The sequence below is a fragment of the Oncorhynchus keta genome, unplaced genomic scaffold (genome assembly GCF_023373465.1).
Source record: "Oncorhynchus keta strain PuntledgeMale-10-30-2019 unplaced genomic scaffold, Oket_V2 Un_contig_6207_pilon_pilon, whole genome shotgun sequence".
NCBI classification, from domain to species: Eukaryota; Metazoa; Chordata; class Actinopteri; order Salmoniformes; family Salmonidae; genus Oncorhynchus; species Oncorhynchus keta.
The window spans coordinates 19,175-42,573 of record NW_026288733.1 but is presented as its reverse complement, the minus strand read 5'-3'; the positions used below and the strand labels follow the sequence as shown (position 1 = coordinate 42,573).

General features: G+C 42.2%; 1 protein-coding gene across 1 annotated transcript; it reads left to right on the top strand.

Moving 5' to 3' along the window:
* The first annotated feature begins 859 nt into the window (after nt 1-859).
* On the top strand, nt 860-3,485 carry LOC118382472 (forkhead box protein B1-like). The gene has a single exon (XM_035769273.2). It carries the CDS (start codon nt 1,511-1,513, stop codon nt 2,444-2,446), a length of 936 nt encoding a protein of 311 aa, XP_035625166.1. The 5' UTR covers nt 860-1,510; the 3' UTR covers nt 2,447-3,485.
* The last annotated feature ends 19,914 nt before the right edge of the window (nt 3,486-23,399 follow it).

The following is a 23,399-nucleotide window of genomic DNA, read 5'->3' as shown; positions in this document are numbered from 1 at the left end:
CACACACACACACACACACACACACACACACACACACACACACACACACACACACACACACACACACACACACACACACACACACACACACACACACACACACACACACACACACACACACACACACACACACACACACACACACACAGACAGACACAAACACACACACACAATCAAAGAGGGAAAAATCCAAGTCAGACAAAAGTAACAGTATTCAAAGGGAGTGTATTGAGTAATTGATTACAATTTTAACAAATACATTCAGGAAATAATTGTATATTATTCCAAAGGGAAATTAACAGTTAACCGTCATGTAAAGACGTTAGTTAATATAACAGAGTAAACAAACTGTTAGTCACCAATCAGATGACTATAGATCACAGATTGGTACACAAATTGTCGATTCGATATCAGTTCAAATCCCACTGTCCCCTATAAACAGCTCAAACTAAAATGTAATCAATGACACGTCATTCAACACGAAAAAAAAAACTTACAACGGACTATACAGAACATATAGAGAGACTGCGCCAAGAAGCGACGGCCCTCCATGCCAAACATCAAATTGCTTAGTAGCTCTATTTGTAAACGCAAATAGTTGACTAAGCACCCCTTGCTCGGTGCACAAAAGGTTATCTGCATACCTTCACACGGCGTAACCGGGCTTTCATCACCCTCCCTCACACTTCAAATCCGGTGGGTCGCTGTGCCTTTTCACCCCTTCGCTCTGTCTTCAAATGGAAATCATTTCTATTGGCTCAAGGTGTCCATGTAAATAGGTGTAAATGAATCCAGATTATGCCTTTGCTTTCTCCTCCGAGCGAGTAGCCCCCCCCCCCCTCCTCCTCTCCACCCAAGGCGATTGTCATGTGATAGCGAAGAAGTGGCACATTAATGAAGCGGCTCTACGGGGGTCTTTTCTCCTGTCATCACATTAAACTATCACACGGTTCGGGGAAGGACATGGAAATAGCAGCTACTTAGCTCTGCTCATCACAACAAGGGCCACAACATACCGGGAACCATTCAGAGAGTCGTGGTGTGTGTGTGTGTGTGGGGGGGAAGGAGAAGCTTATTGCTGCTTGCTTAACTAAAGATAGCGCATCATATAGGCCATCTGAAGGGAGAGAACGAGACTGTTTTCATAGGACGGCTGTTTTCAAGACCCACAGCCCATAAGCGCTGAGTGAACAGTCCACGGAGGAAACAGACAGTGAGTTGCGTTGCTGTATTTCATGCATCTTGGGGAACTTTCAGTAACTTTTAAGCGCGGGGATATTGCAGTTTTTTTTTGTACTTTGCGTTATAAAGACAATCTATGCGGCGAATGTATGGAGTTTTACGCGTTCGTAATGTTGTTTTGAACAGTTGTTTTGAACAACCCGTCCCAGAGTGATACTTCAAGGAGTGTAGGACAAAGTTCTATTTATCCTGTTTGTCCGAGAAAAACTGGAAGAACTGTAGTCTGACGCGCCATTCAGCATAGTATTTTGACAGAAAGTCCAACAGAATGCCTCGTCCGGGGAGAAACACGTATAGCGACCAGAAACCTCCCTATTCCTACATCTCCCTGACCGCCATGGCTATCCAGTCCTGCCCGGAGAAGATGCTCCCGCTCAGCGAGATCTACAAGTTCATCATGGACAGGTTCCCTTACTACCGAGAGAACACCCAGCGGTGGCAGAACTCCTTACGACACAACCTCTCTTTCAACGACTGTTTTATTAAAATCCCCAGGCGGCCGGACCAGCCGGGTAAAGGGAGTTTCTGGGCTCTCCATCCCAGCTGCGGGGACATGTTCGAGAACGGAAGTTTCTTGCGGCGTCGTAAACGCTTCAAGTTGATGATGATGGCGTCCGAGCATCTGGCGCAAAGCAAACCGTCGGACGCTGCCCACTATCTCCAACAACAAGCCAAACTCCGACTGAGCGCTCTGGCTGCTTCCGGCACACATCTCCCGCAAATGTCCGGTTACAACATAGGAGTCTCTCACCAACCGTCAACTTTCAAACACCCGTTCGCAATCGAGAACATAATCGCCAGAGAGTATAAAATGCCAGGCGGACTGGCCTTCTCCACCATGCAGTCTATGTCTGCTGGCTACCCGCTGCACAACCAGCTCACCACGGCCTGGCCTCATATGTACAGCTCCAGCGTCATGGACACGGTAGCTCCCATCTCCATGGCCAGTGATTATTCTGCCTACGGAATGCCCCTCAAGTCTATTTGCTATGGCGCGCAGAGTCTACCTGCCATCCCCGTGCCAATCAAGCCCACCCCTACTTCGATGCCAACACATATTCCAGCTTTCTTAGCGAACTCTCCGCAGTCTCTCAGCCCCACGTCTCCTCAGACAGCTACCAGCCAAAGCAGCCCTGCCACGCCGAGCGAAACGCTCATAAACCCGGCCTCTTCGGCCATGCAGTCCGTGGTGTCGGTGCACTGACATCACGTTAGCGGATGGGACTTATTCAAAACTTCTGAAAAAGAAAAGAGATGCTTATCAACTTTTCCAAAGCGGTATTTTATTGTTTGATCAATTCATGACCAACCAACTAAAATATGCTCTACAATCATGAGGCAAAGATATTTGCGTTTTGTGGTTTATCGATGTACTTAGATGTTTTACTTGAGACTTGTTGTGGCAGTGACCCTTGTCTTTCTATGACGCGCATATATAGGCTACATCGTTTTGTTACCTGTTTAGGGTCATTTAAGAATAATCCAATTCTGAGATTATTTTCAAAAAGCACTGTCGTTATCCGTATCTATATTCTTGCTTACATTTTATTGCCAAGTTTCCAATAAATATTCCGATTCAATTAATCTAAAACTGGTAAAACAATTCGTTATTACATTAGAGAATGTTGTCAGAATATTATTATATATTTTTTTTGCATTTTCGTCAAGATAAAAAGGCCAAGAAAAAAATAAATAAATGAAATAAACTTTTTGTAAATTAAATTTAACGTGACATTTTAGTTACAGCTCCCTTAAATGCGCATTGCATTTGCTATACCAAACAGCCAAATCTAGTTTTTAGGAGAATAAACAAACAAAAAAAAAGAAAGAGAACAATCTCAGAGGTGACATTTTCAAATAACAAAACTTGAAAACAGATATTTATGGTTTACTTTGGTGTCTGGTTGTCTGCATTCAAAACATTCAAATATATTTGAATTGATGGAAGAATAAGTTGAAATGTGTAAACTGCACTTTTTTTTTGTTAAATGTTTTAGATTATCTGTAGTTTATACAGATCTATCTGTAGTTGTTCTGTGGACCATTTTAATTTAAAACAAACAAAAAAATTAACTGTGGTGACCCGGATGTATAAAAAAAAAGCAGTATATTTGTAAAAACGCATGCTATTTCAAAACGTTGTGTTGTATTTGCTGCGAGCATGCGTGCTTCTCCAAGTGTGCCATGTGTCTGCAATAAATTATTGGTCATCAAGAATATTTTCCCATTAAAAAAAAACTGCGTAAACATTATGTTACATTGCGGTGTGTTTTTTAAAATGTAAAACAGGTTATTTAACACACACACACACACACACACACACACACACACACACACACACACACACACACACACACACACACACACACACACACACACACACACAAAAAAATATATAATGCTTTAGTAAATATGATTGTTGGTGTTGTAGCACACACACACACACACACACACACACTTAAAAAAATATATAATGCTTTAGTAAATATGATTGTTGGTGTTGTAGCATTCTATACTATAGTAGTTTAAATTATTATAAAGTCAAGTAAGGTAGTAATAATAGTGGTCATGTAATTGTACATGGTTCATTGAGGTTTATATGACACTGGATCCTATTAAACCACATTTTGAGCAGAAATGAACTAGATTCAAATGTATGAAGGCAATTCAGCAGATCTGCCTTTAATCAACAGGTTACAGGTGTGTTTACATTTACATTACATTTAAGTCATTTAGCAGACGCTCTTATCCAGAGCTACTTACAAATTGGTGCATTCACCTTATGACATCCAGTGTAAGGGACAAACATTCCTTTATGTTCCAACGTTAATCACAGTTAGAGGCCTAATGTTGTATTTATACGACAACTATACTAATATTATGATATATATTTAAACAATTATAGCTGTATTTGCACAAAAAAAAAAAATAATAATAACCCAATATTCCAGCCAAAATCTCTATTTATACAAACTTCCTTTGAGACAATATTCGTTATGGATGTAAATTACAATTATTCACTGTGATAATTACCGATTCCTGGGTATTTTCTCAACTCAATCCCCCATCGCTAAGTATAAACAAATATGTTAGGATTCCATCACTGTATGCTATTAATGAGACCTACATCAAATACACCCCCCCCCCGCCCCTCCACTTCATTCAGTCCATTCGTCTTGAATAGGGAACGTAAAGAATAGCGAAGTTAGACGGGGCCACCGATGTAGATATAGTCCCTTTTTTCAATGAGACAAAAAGAGTGATTTTCACCAACACATTGCTGACTGGGGGGACTTGGTAACGAGTTCTGAAAACCTCTTTGGAATTTAAATGTGCCCCCCTCTCCCTGTTTGGTCTGTTTGCACAACATTGAAGGTTTGTTGGACAGTACCAACACAAACAAGAAGTGCGTAGACGGCGACACTTGCCATTTTGTTTTGTCAATGGTGTGAAATGATGAAATTCACTTTTCTCATAATATAGAGTGCAAACACACACATTAAATATACGATAATACCTCGACTTTTGCTATTGTATTCATTAAGCACTGAACTGGGCTTGAGCAGAGGGACGACGTTGTGATGCATTCCAATACCCTCATTATACTGAAAAGGAAATCGCAATTCGTTGATAAGAGTATTTGAATAATGTTGTCAGTGTTACCGCAGGCTACAGGTACACCGAACACAATCGCAATTTATTAGTGTTTTAGAAGCAACGTTTTAAGGAGCTCTTCATAGCTCAGTCTTTCTCAGGGACGAGCAGAGACAGACCTGTCCCATATATTATGTTATAATAGGGTAGTTACGATAATATATATTTATAATAGAGTAGTTACGATAATATATATTTATAATAGGGTAGTTACGGGAATATATATATTTATAATAGGGTAGTTACGGAGATATATATTTATAATAGGGTAGTTAGATAATATATATTTATAATAGAGTAGTTACGATAATATATATTTATAATAGGGTAGTTACGGGAATATATATTTATAATGGGGTAGTTACTGGAGATATATATTTATAATAGGGTAGTTAGATAATATATATTTATAATAGGGTAGTTATGGTAATATATATTTATAATAGGGTAGTTACGATAATATATATTTATAATAGGGTAGTTAGATAATATATATATTTATAATAGGGTAGTTATGGAGATATGTATTTATAATAGGGTAGTTCGATAATATATATTTATAATGGGGGAGTTACGGAGATATATATTTATAATAGGGTAGTTAGATAATATATATATTTATAATAGGGTAGTTATGATAATATATATTTATAATAGGGTAGTTATGGAGATATGTATTTATAATAGGGTAGTTACAATAATATATATTTATAATAGGGTAGTTAGATAATATATTTTTATAATAGGGTAGTTAGATAATATATATTTATAATAGGGTAGTTAGATAATATATATTTATAATAGGGTAGTTACGATGATATATATTTATAGTATGGTAGTTACAGAGTTATATATTTACTTGATTATAATATGGTAATTACGGAAATATATATAGTTATAATATGGTAGTTACGGAAACATATATTTGCATATATGTGTAGTGAAATAGCATCAACATTTTTACTCAGCCCTTGATTAAAAAGTATCCTGTAATTCAGGTACAATCCAACTGTCCACGAGGTTGGTTTGCTTTGAAATGTATGTATTTTAACAATCAGGTTTAATGAATTAAAGTATGACGATTGGAAATCAATGCATAATAATTAATTATCACCGAAATGTTTTTGAAGACCTTGAATTCATTAAAAGTATCTAATTGAATTTCATACATTCCAGATGAACAAACCCATCTCATTTGCTTGAAGTTCCGTTTAAACGTTTTTAAACGTTTTTGCATGAAACTGTAGTTTTTATATGAACATTTACAACAAACACACAAACTTTGCACTGGTTTGGTCCCTCTGAGATTTCATGATTTTAATTTTGGAAATGAGAAAGAACGAGATGCCTGCTAGCTCCTGATTTTAGAAATACCAAGTCAGTCTGACGATGTGCTACCCTCTAAGGCTGCCATTATCAAAACATGCGAATTAAAACAAACCTTCACACAGTAATCTTTTATTTCTAAAACGTTTCCAATACAACAGGTTTTCAGTGTGAATGAGGTCCCTTTAAAAACCTTGGAGATGTAATCAACTGCATTATAGTTTAAAGACCCCATCCAGTCAGATCTGAAGGTTAACTCACATACACACGCGCGCGCACACACACACACACACACACACACACACACACACACACACACACACACACACACACACACACACACACACACACACACACACACACACACACACACACGCACGCGCACGCACGCACGCGCAACACACGCTCGTGAAATACAGCTCCACCTCCAATGCCATCCTGTACACAACCACAATGTTGTTGTAGGGTTTAATTAAGAGCGTTCATTTAAAGTGGCTGCCCATCCAATGTAATTAGTATGTATAATTTATGCGTTGCTTATTGCACGAAGGGCATTGGCCTGCATAATGAACTCAACTTAACCTTAAGTATGGCAAGGAGGAAGGGACAGAAATGTGTTATTTATCAGGTGTTTACAGTGGTGGTAATGTCAGGGGGGGGGGGGATCACTGGGGGGGATCACTGGGGATCACTGGGGGGTCACTGGGGGGATCACTGGGGGGGATCACTGGGGGGATCACTGGGGGGGATCACTGGGGGGGTCACTGGGGGGGATCACTGGGGGTCACTGGGGGGGATCACTGGGGGGGGACTCATCATTAATATGATATATATCATGACACATCATGTATGAGGCATAACTAACACAGCCAGACAGTAACACATCATGTATAAGGCAGGTAACTAACACAGCCAGACAGTATATCATCATTAAGGTAACTAACACAGCCAGACAGTAACACATCATGTATGAGGCAGCCAGACAGTAACACATCATGTAGATAAGGCAGGTAACTAACACAGCCAGACAGTAACACATCATGTATGAGGCAGGTAACTAACACAGCCAGACAGTAACACATCATGTATGAGGCAGGTAACTAACACAGCCAGACAGTAACACATCATGTATGAGGCAGGTAACTAACACAGCCAGACAGTAACACATCATGTATGAGGCAGGTAACTAACACAGCCAGACAGTAACACATCATGTATGAGGCAGGTAACTAACACAGCCAGACAGTAACACATCATGTATGAGGCAGGTAACTAACACAGCCAGACAGTAACACATCATGTATGAGGCAGGTAACTAACACAGCCAGACAGTAACACATCATGTAGAGGCAGGTAACTAACACAGCCAGACAGTAACACATCATGTATGAGGCAGGTAACTAACACAGCCAGACAGTAACACATCATGTATGGGCAGGTAACTAACACAGCCAGACAGTAACACATCATGTATGAGGCAGGTAACTAACACAGCCAGACAGTAACACATCATGTATGAGGTAACTAACACAGCCAGACAGTAACACATCATGTACACAGCCAGACAGTAACACATCATGTATGAGGCAGGTAACTAACACAGCCAGACAGTAACACATCATGTATGAGGCAGGTAACTAACACAGCCAGACAGTAACACATCATGTATGAGGCAGGTAACTAACACAGCCAGACAGTAACACATCATGTATGAGATAAGGCAGGTAACTAACACAGCCAGACAGTAACACATCATGTATGAGGCAGGTAACTAACACAGCCAGACAGTAACACATCATGTAACTAACACAGCCAGACAGTGAGGCAGGTAACTAACACAGCCAGACAGTAACACATCATGTATGAGGCAGGTAACTAACACAGCCAGACAGTAACACATCATGTATGAGGCAGGTAACTAACACAGCCAGACAGTAACACATCATGTATGAGGGCAGGTAACTAACACAGCCAGACAGTAACACATCATGTATGAGGCAGGTAACTAACACAGCCAGACAGTAACACATCATGTATGAGGCAGGTAACTAACACAGCCAGACAGTAACACATCATGTATGAGGCAGGTAACTGAGACAGTAACACATCATGTAGGCAGGTAACTAACACAGCCAGACAGTAACACATCATGTATGAGGCAGGTAACTAACACAGCCAGACAGTAACACATCATGTATGAGGCAGGTAACTAACACAGCCAGACAGTAACACATCATGTATGAGGCAAGGCAGGTAACTAACACAGCCAGACAGTAACACATCATGTATGAGGCAGGTAACTAACACAGCCAGACAGTAACAGACAGGTAACTAACACAGCCAGACAGTAACACATCATGTATGAGGCAGGTAACTAACACAGCCAGACAGTAACACATCATGTATGAGGCAGGTAACTAACACAGCCAGACAGTAACACATCATGTATGAGGCAGGTAACTAACACAGCCAGACAGTAACACATCATGTATGAGGCAGGTAACTAACACAGCCAGACAGTAACACATCATGTATGAGGCAGGTAACTAACACAGCCAGACAGTAACACATCATGTATGAGGCAGGTAACTAACACAGCCAGACAGTAACACATCATGTATGAGGCAGGTAACTAACACAGCCAGACAGTAACACATCATGTATGAGGCAGGTAACTAACACAGCCAGACAGTAACACATCATGTATGAGGGCACAGCCAGACAGTAACACATAAGCCAGACAGGTAACTAACACAGCCAGACAGTAACACATCATGTATGAGGCAGGTAACTAACACAGCCAGACAGTAACACATCATGTATGAGGCAGGTAACTAACACAGCCAGACAGTAACACATCATGTATGAGGGCAGGTAACTAACACAGACAGTAACCAGACAGTAACACATCATGTATGAGGCAGGTAACTAACACAGCCAGACAGTAACACATCATGTATGAGATAGGTAACTAACACAGCCAGACAGTAACACATCATGTATGAGGCAGGTAACTAACACAGCCAGACAGTAACACATCATGTATGAGGCAGGTAACTAACACAGCCAGACAGTAACACATCATGTATGAGGCAGGTAACTAACACAGCCAGACAGTAACACATCATGTATGAGGCAGGTAACTAACACAGCCAGACAGTAACACATCATGTATGAGGCAGGTAACTAACACAGCCAGACAGTAACACATCATGTATGAGATGGCAGGTAACTAACACAGCCAGACAGTAACACATCATGTATGAGGCAGGTAACTAACACAGCCAGACAGTAACACATCATGTATGAGGCAGGTAACTAACACAGCCAGACAGTAACACATCATGTATGAGGGCAGGTAACTAACACAGCCAGACAGTAACACATCATGTATGAGGCAGGTAACTAACACAGCCAGACAGTAACACATCATGTATGAGGCAGGTAACTAACACAGCCAGACAGTAACACATCATGTATGAGATAAGGCAGGTAACTAACACAGCCAGACAGTAACACATCATGTATGAGGCAGGTAACTAACACAGCCAGACAGTAACACATCATGTATGAGGGCAGGTAACTAACACAGCCAGACAGTAACACATCATGTATGAGAACTAAGGACAGGTAACTAACACAGCCAGACAGTAACACATCATGTATGAGGCAGGTAACTAACACAGCCAGACAGTAACACATCATGTATGAGGCAGGTAACTAACACAGCCAGACAGTAACACATCATGTATGAGGCAGGTAACTAACACAGCCAGACAGTAACACATCATGTATGAGGCAGGTAACTAACACAGCCAGACAGTAACATCAACAGGTAACTAACACAGCCAGACAGTAACACATCATGTATGAGATAAGGCAGGTAACTAACACAGCCAGACAGTAACACATCATGTATGAGGCAGGTAACTAACACAGCCAGACAGTAACACATCATGTATAAGGCAGGTAACTAACACAGCCAGACAGTAACACATCATGTATGAGGCAGGTAACTAACACAGCCAGACAGTAACACATCATGTATGAGGGCAGGTAACTAACACAGCCAGACAGTAACACATCATGTATGAGGCAGGTAACTAACACAGCCAGACAGTAACACATCATGTATGAGGCAGGTAACTAACACAGCCAGACAGTAACACATCATGTATGAGGCAAGGTAGGTAACAGTAACACATCATGTATGAGGCAACAGCCAGACAGTAACACATCATGTATGAGGCAGGTAACTAACACAGCCAGACAGTAACACATCATGTATGAGGCAGGTAACTAACACAGCCAGACAGTAACACATCATGTATGAGGCAGGTAACTAACACAGCCAGACAGTAACACATCATGTATGAGGCAGGTAACTAACACAGCCAGACAGTAACACATCATGTATGAGGCAGGTAACTAACACAGCCAGACAGTAACACATCATGTATGAGATAAGGCAGGTAACTAACACAGCCAGACAGTATGTACACAACACAGCCAGACAGTAACACATCATGTATGAGGCAGGTAACTAACACAGCCAGACAGTAACACATCATGTATGAGGGCAGGTAACTAACACAGCCAGACAGTAACACATCATGTATGAGGCAGGTAACTAACACAGCCAGACAGTAACACATCATGTATGAGGCAGGTAACTAACACAGCCAGACAGTAACACATCATGTATGAGGCAGGTAACTAACACAGCCAGACAGTAACACATCATGTATGAGATAAGGCAGGTAACTAACACAGCCAGACAGTAACACATCATGTATGAGGCAGGTAACTAACACAGCCAGACAGTAACACATCATGTATGAGGGCAGGTAACTAACACAGCCAGACAGTAACACATCATGTATGAGGCAGGTAACTAACACAGCCAGACAGTAACACATCATGTATGAGGCAGGTAACTAACACAGCCAGACAGTAACACATCATGTATGAGGCAGGTAACTAACACAGCCAGACAGTAACACATCATGTATGAGTTAAGGCAGGTAACTAACACAGCCAGACAGTAACACATCATGTATGAGGCAGGTAACTAACACAGCCAGACAGTAACACATCATGTATGAGGCAGGTAACTAACACAGCCAGACAGTAACACATCATGTATGAGGCAGGTAACAGCACAGACAGTAACACATCATGTATGAGGCAGGTAACTAACACAGCCAGACAGTAACACATCACAGCCAGACAGTAACACATCATGTATGAGTAACTAAGGCAGGTAACTAACACAGCCAGACAGTAACACATCATGTATGAGGCAGGTAACTAACACAGCCAGACAGTAACACATCATGTATGAGGGCAGGTAACTAACACAGCCAGACAGTAACACATCATGTATGAGATAAGGCAGGTAACTAACACAGCCAGACAGTAACACATCATGTATGAGGCAGGTAACTAACACAGCCAGACAGTAACACATCATGTATGAGGCAGGTAACTAACACAGCCAGACAGTAACACATCATGTATGAGGCAGGTAACTAACACAGCCAGACAGTAACACATCATAACTAACACAGCCAGACAGTAACACATCATGTATGATAAGGCAGGTAACTAACACAGCCAGACAGTAACACATCATGTATGAGGCAGGTAACTAACACAGCCAGACAGTAACACATCATGTATGAGGCAGGTAACTAACACAGCCAGACAGTAACACATCATGTATGAGGCAGGTAACTAACACAGCCAGACAGTAACACATCATGTATGAGGCAGGTAACTAACACAGCCAGACAGTAACACATCATGTATGAGGCAGGTAACTAACACAGCCAGACAGTAACACATCATGTATGAGGCAGGTAACTAACACAGCCAGACAGTAACACATCATGTATGAGGCAGGTAACTAACACAGCCAGACAGTAACACATCATGTATGAGGCAGGTAACTAACACAGCCAGACAGTAACACATCATGTATGAGGCAGGTAACACAGTAACACATCATGTAACTAACAACAGCCAGACAGTAACACATCATGTATGAGGCAGGTAACTAACACAGCCAGACAGTAACACATCATGTATAAGGTAACTAACACAGCCAGACAGTAACACATCATGTATGAGGCAGGTAACTAACACAGCCAGACAGTAACACATCATGTATGAGTTAAGGCAGGTAACTAACACAGCCAGACAGTAACACATCATGTATGAGGCAGGTAACTAACACAGCCAGACAGTAACACATCATGTATGAGGCAGGTAACTAACACAGCCAGACAGTAACACATCATGTATGAGGCAGGTAACTAACACAGCCAGACAGTAACACATCATGTATGAGGCAGGTAACTAACACAGCCAGACAGTAACACATCATGGCAGGTAACTAACACAGCCAGACAGTAACACATCATGTATGAGGCAGGTAACTAACACAGCCAGACAGTAACACATGTATGAGGCAGGTAACTAACACAGCCAGACAGTAACAGGAGGGCAGGTAACTAACACAGCCAGACAGTAACACATCATGTATGAGGCAGGTAACTAACACAGCCAGACAGTAACACATCATGTATGAGATAAGGCAGGTAACTAACACAGCCAGACAGTAACACATCATGTATGAGGCAGGTAACTAACACAGCCAGACAGTAACACATCATGTATGAGGGCAGGTAACTAACACAGCCAGACAGTAACACATCATGTATGAGGCAGGTAACTAACACAGCCAGACAGTAACACATCATGTATGAGGGCAGGTAACTAACACAGCCAGACAGTAACACATCATGTATGAGGGCAGGTAACTAACACAGCCAGACAGTAACACATCATGTATGAGGCAGGTAACTAACACAGCCAGACAGTAACACATCATGTATGAGGCAGGTAACTAACACAGCCAGACAGTAACACATCATGTATGAGAAGGCAGGTAACTAACACAGCCAGACAGTAACACATCATGTATGAGGCAGGTAACTAACACAGCCAGACAGTAACACATCATGTATGAGATGAGGTAACTAACACAGCCAGACAGTAACACATCATGTATGAGGCAGGTAACTAACACAGCCAGACAGTAACACATCATGTATGAGATAAGGCAGGTAACTAACACAGCCAGACAGTAACACATCATGTATGAGGCAGGTAACTAACACAGCCAGACAGTAACACATCATGTATGAGATAAGGCAGGTAACTAACACAGCCAGACAGTAACACATCATGTATGAGGCAGGTAACTAACACAGCCAGACAGTAACACATCATGTATGAGGCAGGTAACTAACACAGCCAGACAGTAACACATCATGTATGAGGCAGGTAACTAACACAGCCAGACAGTAACACATCATGTATGAGGCAGGTAACTAACACAGCCAGACAGTAACACATCATGTATGAGGCAGGTAAGGCAGGTAACACATCATGTATGAGGCAGGTAACAACAGCCAGACAGTAACACATCATGTATGAGGCAGGTAACTAACACAGCCAGACAGTAACACATCATGTATGAGGCAGGTAACTAACACAGCCAGACAGTAACACATCATGTATGAGGCAGGTAACTAGGTACACAGCCAGACAGTAACCATCATGACAGTAACACATCATCATGTATGAGGCAGGTAACTAACACAGCCAGACAGTAACACATCATGTATGAGGCAGGTAACTAACACAGCCAGACAGTAACACATCATGTATGAGGCAGGTAACTAACACAGCCAGACAGTAACACATCATGTATGAGGCAGGTAACTAACACAGCCAGACAGTAACACATCATGTATGAGGGCAGGTAACTAACACAGCCAGACAGTAACTCATGTATGACTAACACAGCCAGACAGTAACACATCATGTATGAGATAAGGCAGGTAACTAACACAGCCAGACAGTAACACATCATGTATGAGATAAGGCAGGTAACTAACACAGCCAGACAGTAACACATCATGTATGAGGCAGGTAACTAACACAGCCAGACAGTAACACATCATGTATGAGGCAGGTAACTAACACAGCCAGACAGTAACACATCATGTATGAGGCAGGTAACTAACACAGCCAGACAGTAACACATCATGTATGAGGCAAGGCAGGTAACTAACACAGCCAGACAGTAACACATCATGTATGAGGCAGGTAACTAACACAGCCAGACAGTAACACATCATGTATGAGATAACTAACACAGCCAGACAGTAACACATCATGTATGAGATACTAAACACAGCCAGACAGTAACACATCATGTATGAGGCAGGTAACTAACACAGCCAGACAGTAACACATCATGTATGAGATAAGGCAGGTAACTAACACAGCCAGACAGTAACACATCATGTATGAGATAAGGCAGGTAACTAACACAGCCAGACAGTAACACATCATGTATGAGGCAGGTAACTAACACAGCCAGACAGTAACACATCATGTATGAGATAAGGCAGGTAACTAACACAGCCAGACAGTAACACATCATGTATGAGATAAGGCAGGTAACTAACACAGCCAGACAGTAACACATCATGTATGAGTAAGGCAGGTAACTAACACAGCCAGACAGTAACACATCATGTATGAGGCAGGTAACTAACACAGCCAGACAGTAACACATCATGTATGAGGCAGGTAACTAACACAGCCAGACAGTAACACATCATGTATGAGGCAGGTAACTAACACAGCCAGACAGTAACACATCATGTATGAGGTAACTAAGGCCAGACAGTAACACATCATGTATGAGATAAGGCAGGTAACAACACAGCCAGACAGTAACACATCATGTATGAGGCAGGTAACTAACACAGCCAGACAGTAACACATCATGTATGAGGCAGGTAACAACACAGCCAGACAGTAACACATCATGTATGAGATAAGGCAGGTAACTAACACAGCCAGACAGTAACACATCATGTATGAGGCAGGTAACTAACACAGCCAGACAGTAACACATCAATGAGATAAGGCAGGTAACACACAGCCAGACAGTAACACATCATGTATGAGATAAGCAGGTAACTAACACAGCCAGACAGTAACACATCATGTATGAGGGCAGGTAACTAACACAGCCAGACAGTAACACATCATGTATGAGGCAGGTAACTAACACAGCCAGACAGTAACACATCATGTATGAGTTAAGGCAGGTAACTAACACAGCCAGACAGTAACACATCATGTATGAGGCAGGTAACTAACACAGCCAGACAGTAACACATCATGTATGAGTTAAGGCAGGTAACTAACACAGCCAGACAGTAACACATCATGTATGAGGCAGGTAACTAACACAGCCAGACAGTAACACATCATGTATGAGTTAAGGCAGGTAACTAACACAGCCAGACAGTAACACATCATGTATGATAACTAACACAGCCAGACAGTAACACATCATGTATGAGATAAGGCAGGTAACTAACACAGCCAGACAGTAACACATCATGTATGAGGCAGGTAACTAACACAGCCAGACAGTAACACATCATGTATGAGGCAGGTAACTAACACAGCCAGACAGTAACACATCATGTATGAGGCAGGTAACTAACACAGCCAGACAGTAACACATCATGTATGAGGGCAGGTAACTAACACAGCCAGACAGTAACACATCATGTATGAGGCAGGTAACTAACACAGCCAGACAGTAACACATCATGTATGAGGGCAGGTAACTAACACAGCCAGACAGTAACACATCATGTATGAGGCAGGTAACTAACACAGCCAGACAGTAACACATCATGTATGAGACAGTAACACATCATGTATGCAGGTAACTAACACAGCCAGACAGTAACACATCATGTATGAGATAAGGCAGGTAACTAACACAGCCAGACAGTAACACATCATGTATGAGGCAGGTAACTAACACAGCCAGACAGTAACACATCATGTATGAGGCAGGTAACTAACACAGCCAGACAGTAACACATCATGTATGAGGCAGGTAACTAACACAGCAGCTAACACAGCCAGACAGTAACATCATGTATGAGATAAGGCAGGTAACTAACACAGCCAGACAGTAACACATCATGTATGAGGCAGGTAACTAACACAGCCAGACAGGTATGAGATAAGGCTAACTAACACAGCCAGACAGTAACACATCATGTATGAGGCAGGTAACTAACACAGCCAGACAGTAACACATCATGTATGAGATAAGGCAGGTAACTAACACAGCCAGACAGTAACACATCATGTATGAGGCAGGTAACTAACACAGCCAGACAGTAACACATCATGTATGAGGGCAGGTAACTAACACAGCCAGACAGTAACACATCATGTATGAGGGCAGGTAACTAACACAGCCAGACAGTAACACATCATGTATGAGATAAGGCAGGTAACTAACACAGCCAGACAGTAACACATCATGTATGAGGCAACACAGGTAACACATCAATGACAGGTAACCAGACAGTAACACATCATGTATGAGTTAAGGCAGGTAACTAACACAGCCAGACAGTAACACATCATGTATGAGGCAGGTAACTAACACAGCCAGACAGTAACACATCATGTATGAGGCAGGTAACTAACACAGCCAGACAGTAACACATCATGTATGAGTTAACTAACACAGCCAGACAGTAACTCATGTATGACAGGTAACTAACACAGCCAGACAGTAACACATCATGTATGAGAGGCAGGTAACTAACACAGCCAGACAGTAACACATCATGTATGAGGCAGGTAACTAACACAGCCAGACAGTAACACATCATGTATGAGTTAAGGCAGGTAACTAACACAGCCAGACAGTAACACATCATGTATGAGGGCAGGTAACTAACACAGCCAGACAGTAACACATCATGTATGAGGCAGGTAACTAACACAGCCAGACAGTAACACATCATGTATGAGGCAGGTAACTAACACAGCCAGACAGTAACACATCATGTATGTAACTAACACAGCCAGACAGTAACACATCATGTATGAGGCAGGTAACTAACACAGCCAGACAGTAACACATCATGTATGAGTTAAGGCAGGTAACTAACACAGCCAGACAGTAACACATCATGTATGAGATAAGGCAGGTAACTAACACAGCCAGACAGTAACACATCATGTATGAGGCAGGTAACTAACACAGCCAGACAGTAACACATCATGTATGAGGCAGGTAACTAACACAGCCAGACAGTAACACATCATGTATGAGATAAGGCAGGTAACTAACACAGCCAGACAGTAACACATCATGTATGAGGCAGGTAACTAACACAGCCAGACAGTAACACATCATGTATGAGATAAGGCAGGTAACTAACACAGCCAGACAGTAACACATCATGTATGAGGCAGGTAACTAACACAGCCAGACAGTAACACATCATGTATGAGATAAGGCAGGTAACTAACACAGCCAGACAGTAACACATCATCATGTACAGACATCATGGCAGGTAACTAACACAGCCAGACAGTAACACATCATGTATAAGGCAGGTAACTAACACAGCCAGACAGTAACACATCATGTATGAGGCAGGCAGTAACTAACACAGCCAGACAGTAACACATCATGTATGAGGCAGGTAACTAACACAGCCAGACAGTAACACATCATGTATGAGATAAGGCAGGTAACTAACACAGCCAGACAGTAACACATCATGTATGAGGCAGGTAACAACACAGCCAGACAGTAACACATCATGTATGAGGGCAGGTAACTAACACAGCCAGACAGTAACACATCATGTATGAGGGCAGGTAACTAACACAGCCAGACAGTAACACATCATGTATGAGGCAGGTAACTAACACAGCCAGACAGTAACACATCATGTATGAGGCAGGTAACTAACACAGCCAGACAGTAACACATCATGTATGAGGCAGGTAACTAACACAGCCAGACAGTAACACATCATGTATGAGATAAGGCAGGTAACTAACACAGCCAGACAGTAACACATCATGTATGAGGCAGGTAACTAACACAGCCAGACAGTAACACATCATGTATGAGGTAACTAACACAGCCAGACAGTAACACATCATGTATGAGGCAGGTAACTAACACAGCCAGACAGTAACACATCATGTATGAGGCAGGTAACTAACACAGCCAGACAGTAACACATCATGTATGAGGGCAGGTAACTAACACAGCCAGACAGTAACACATCATGTATGAGATAAGGCAGGTAACTAACACAGCCAGACAGTAACACATCATGTATGAGGGCAGGTAACTAACACAGCCAGACAGTAACACATCATGTATGAGGCAGGTAACTAACACAGCCAGACAGTAACACATCATGTATGAGGCAGGTAACTAACACAGCCAGACAGTAACACATCATGTATGAGGCAGGTAACTAACACAGCCAGACAGTAACACATCATGTACTAACACAGCCAGACAGTAACACATCATGTATGAGTTAAGGCAGGTAACTAACACAGCCAGACAGTAACACATCATGTATGAGATAAGGCAGGTAACTACATCACATCATGTATGAGGCAGGTAACTAACACAGCCAGACAGTAACACATCATGTATGAGATAAGGCAGGTAACTAACACAGCCAGACAGTAACACATCATGTATGAGGCAGGTAACTAACACAGCCAGACAGTAACACATCATGTATGAGGCAAGGCAGGTAACTAACACAGCCAGACAGTAACACATCATGTATGAGGCAGGTAACTAACACAGCCAGACAGTAACACATCATGTATGAGGGCAGGTAACTAACACAGCCAGACAGTAACACATCATGTATGAGGCAGGTAACTAACACAGGTCATGTACTAACACAGCCAGACAGTAACACATCATGTATAAGGCAGGTAACTAACACAGCCAGACAGTAACACATCATGTATGAACTAACACAGCCAGACAGTAACACATCATGTATGAGGCAGGTAACTAACACAGCCAGACAGTAACATCATGTATGAGGCAGGTAACTAACACAGCCAGACAGTAACACATCATGTATGAGATAACTAACACAGCCAGACAGTAACTAACACAGAGGCAGACAGTAACACATCATGTATGAGGCAGGTAACTAACACAGCCAGACAGTAACACATCATGTATGAGACAGTAAGTATGAGATAGGTAACTAACACAGCCAGACAGTAACACATCATGTATGAGGCAGGTAACTAACACAGCCAGACAGTAACACATCATGTATGAGGCAGGTAACTAACACAGCCAGACAGTAACACATCATGTATGAGGCAGGTAACTAACACAGCCAGACAGTAACACATCATGTATGAGGCAGGTAACTAACACAGCCAGACAGTAACACATCATGTATGAGGCAGGTAACTAACACAGCCAGACAGTAACACATCATGTATGAGGGCAGGTAACTAACACAGCCAGACAGTAACACATCATGTATGAGGCAGGTAACTAACACAGCCAGACAGTAACACATCATGTATGAGGCAGGTAACTAACACAGCCAGACAGTAACACATCATGTATGAGATAAGGCAGGTAACTAACACAGCCAGACAGTAACACATCATGTATGAGTTAAGGCAGGTAACTAACACAGCCAGACAGTAACACATCATGTATGAGTTAAGGCAGGTAACTAACACAGCCAGACAGTAACACATCATGTATGAGATAAGGCAGGTAACTAACACAGCCAGACAGTAACACATCATGTATGAGGCAGGTAACTAACACAGCCAGACAGTAACACATCATGTATGAGGCAGGTAACTAACACAGCCAGACAGTAACACATCATGTATGAGTTAAGGCAGGTAACTAACACAGCCAGACAGTAACACATCATGTATGAGGCAGGTAACTAACACAGCCAGACAGTAACACATCATGTATGAGGCAGGTAACTAACACAGCCAGACAGTAACACATCATGTATGAGATAAGGCAGGTAACTAACACAGCCAGACAGTAACACATCATGTATGAGGCAGGTAACTAACACAGCCAGACAGTAACACATCATGTATGAGGCAGGTAACTAACACAGCCAGACAGTAACACATCATGTATGAGGCAGGTAACTAACACAGCCAGACAGTAACACATCATGTATGAGTTAAGGCAGGTAACTAACACAGCCAGACAGTAACACATCATGTATGAGGCAGGTAACTAACACAGCCAGACAGTAACACATCATGTATGAGGCAGGTAACTAAGACACAACCAGACCAGTATGAGATAAGGCAGTAACAACACAGCCAGACAGTAACACATCATGTATGAGGGCAGGTAACTAACACAGCCAGACAGTAACACATCATGTATGAGAGGCAGGTAACTAACACAGCCAGACAGTAACACATCATGTATGAGGGCAGGTAACTAACACAGCCAGACAGTAACACATCATGATAAGGCAGGTAACTAACACAGCCAGACAGTAACACATCATGTATGAGGCAGGTAACTAACACAGCCAGACAGTAACACATCATGTATGAGGCAGGTAACTAACACAGCCAGACAGTAACACATCATGTATGAGATAAGGCAGGTAACTAACACAGCCAGACAGTAACACATCATGTATGAGGCAGGTAACTAACACAGCCAGACAGTAACACATCATGTATGAGGGCAGGTAACTAACACAGCCAGACAGTAACACATCATGTATGAGGGCAGGTAACTAACACAGCCAGACAGTAACACATCATGTATGAGGGCAGGTAACTAACACAGCCAGACAGTAACACATCATGTATGAGTTAAGGCAGGTAACTAACACAGCCAGACAGTAACACATCATGTATGAGGCAGGTAACTAACACAGCCAGACAGTAACACATCATGTATGAGTTAAGGCAGGTAACTAACACAGCCAGACAGTAACACATCATGTATGAGTTAAGCAGGTAACACATCATGTATGAGGCAGGTAACAGACAGTAACACATCATGTATGAGGCCAGAGACAGTAACACATCATGTATGAGTGGCAGGTAACTAACACAGCCAGACAGTAACACATCATGTATGAGGCAGGTAACTAACACAGCCAGACAGTAACACATCATGTATGAGGCAGGTAACTAACACAGCCAGACAGTAACACATCATGTATGAGTTAAGGCAGGTAACTAACACAGCCAGACAGTAACACATCATGTATGAGATAAGGCAGGTAACTAACACAGCCAGACAGTAACACATCATGTATGAGGCAGGTAACTAACACAGCCAGACAGTAACACATCATGTATGAGGCAGGTAACTAACACAGCCAGACAGTAACACATCATGTATGAGGCAGGTAACTAACACAGCCAGACAGTAACACATCATGTATGAGGGCAGGTAACTAACACAGCCAGACAGTAACACATCATGTATGAGGCAGGTAACTAACACAGCCAGACAGTAACACATCATGTATGAGGCAGGTAACTAACACAGCCAGACAGTAACACATCATGTATGAGTTAAGGCAGGTAACTAACACAGCCAGACAGTAACACATCATGTATGAGGCAGGTAACTAACACAGCCAGACAGTAACACATCATGTATGAGGCAGGTAACTAACACAGCCAGACAGTAACACATCATGTATGAGTTAAGGCAGGTAACTAACACAGCCAGACAGTAACACATCATGTATGAGGCAGGTAACTAACACAGCCAGACAGTAACACATCATGTATGAGGCAGGTAACTAACACAGCCAGACAGTAACACATCATGTATGAGGCAGGTAACTAACACAGCCAGACAGTAACACATCATGTATGAGGCAGGTAACTAACACAGCCAGACAGTAACACATCATGTATGAGATAAGGCAGGTAACTAACACAGCCAGACAGTAACACATCATGTATGAGGCAGGTAACTAACACAGCCAGACAGTAACACATCATGTATGAGGCAGGTAACTAACACAGCCAGACAGTAACACATCATGTATGAGGCAGGTAACTAACACAGCCAGACAGTAACACATCATGTATGAGGCAGGTAACTAACACAGCCAGACAGTAACACATCATGTATGAGGCAGGTAACTAACACAGCCAGACAGTAACACATCATGTATGAGGCAGGTAACTAACACAGCCAGACAGTAACACATCATGTATGAGTTAAGGCAGGTAACTAACACAGCCAGACAGTAACACATCATGTATGAGGCAGGTAACTAACACAGCCAGACAGTAACACATCATGTATGAGATAAGGCAGGTAACTAACACAGCCAGACAGTAACACATCATGTATGAGGCAGGTAACTAACACAGCCAGACAGTAACACATCATGTATGAGGTAACTAACACAGCAGGTAACACATCATGTATGAGGCAGGTAACACAGCCAGACAGTAACACATCATGTATGAGTTAAGGCAGGTAACTAACACAGCCAGACAGTAACACATCATGTATGAGATAAGGCAGGTAACTAACACAGCCAGACAGTAACACATCATGTATGAGGCAGGTAACTAACACAGCCAGACAGTAACACATCATGTATGAGGCAGGTAACTAACACAGCCAGACAGTAACACATCATGTATGAGTTAAGGCAGGTAACTAACACAGCCAGACAGTAACACATCATGTATGAGGCAGGTAACTAACACAGCCAGACAGTAACACATCATGTATGAGGCAGGTAACTAACACAGCCAGACAGTAACACATCATGTATGAGGCAGGTAACTAACACAGCCAGACAGTAACACATCATGTATGAGTTAAGGCAGGTAACTAACACAGCCAGACAGTAACACATCATGTATGAGGCAGGTAACTAACACAGCCAGACAGTAACACATCATGTATGAGTTAAGGCAGGTAACTAACACAGCCAGACAGTAACACATCATGTATGAGATAAGGCAGGTAACTAACACAGCCAGACAGTAACACATCATGTATGAGGCAGGTAACTAACACAGCCAGACAGTAACACATCATGTATGAGATAAGGCAGGTAACTAACACAGCCAGACAGTAACACATCATGTATGAGTTAAGGCAGGTAACTAACACAGCCAGACAGTAACTATCATGTATGAGGCCAGCCAGACAGTAACACATCATGTATGAGGCAGGTAACTAACACAGCCAGACAGTAACACAT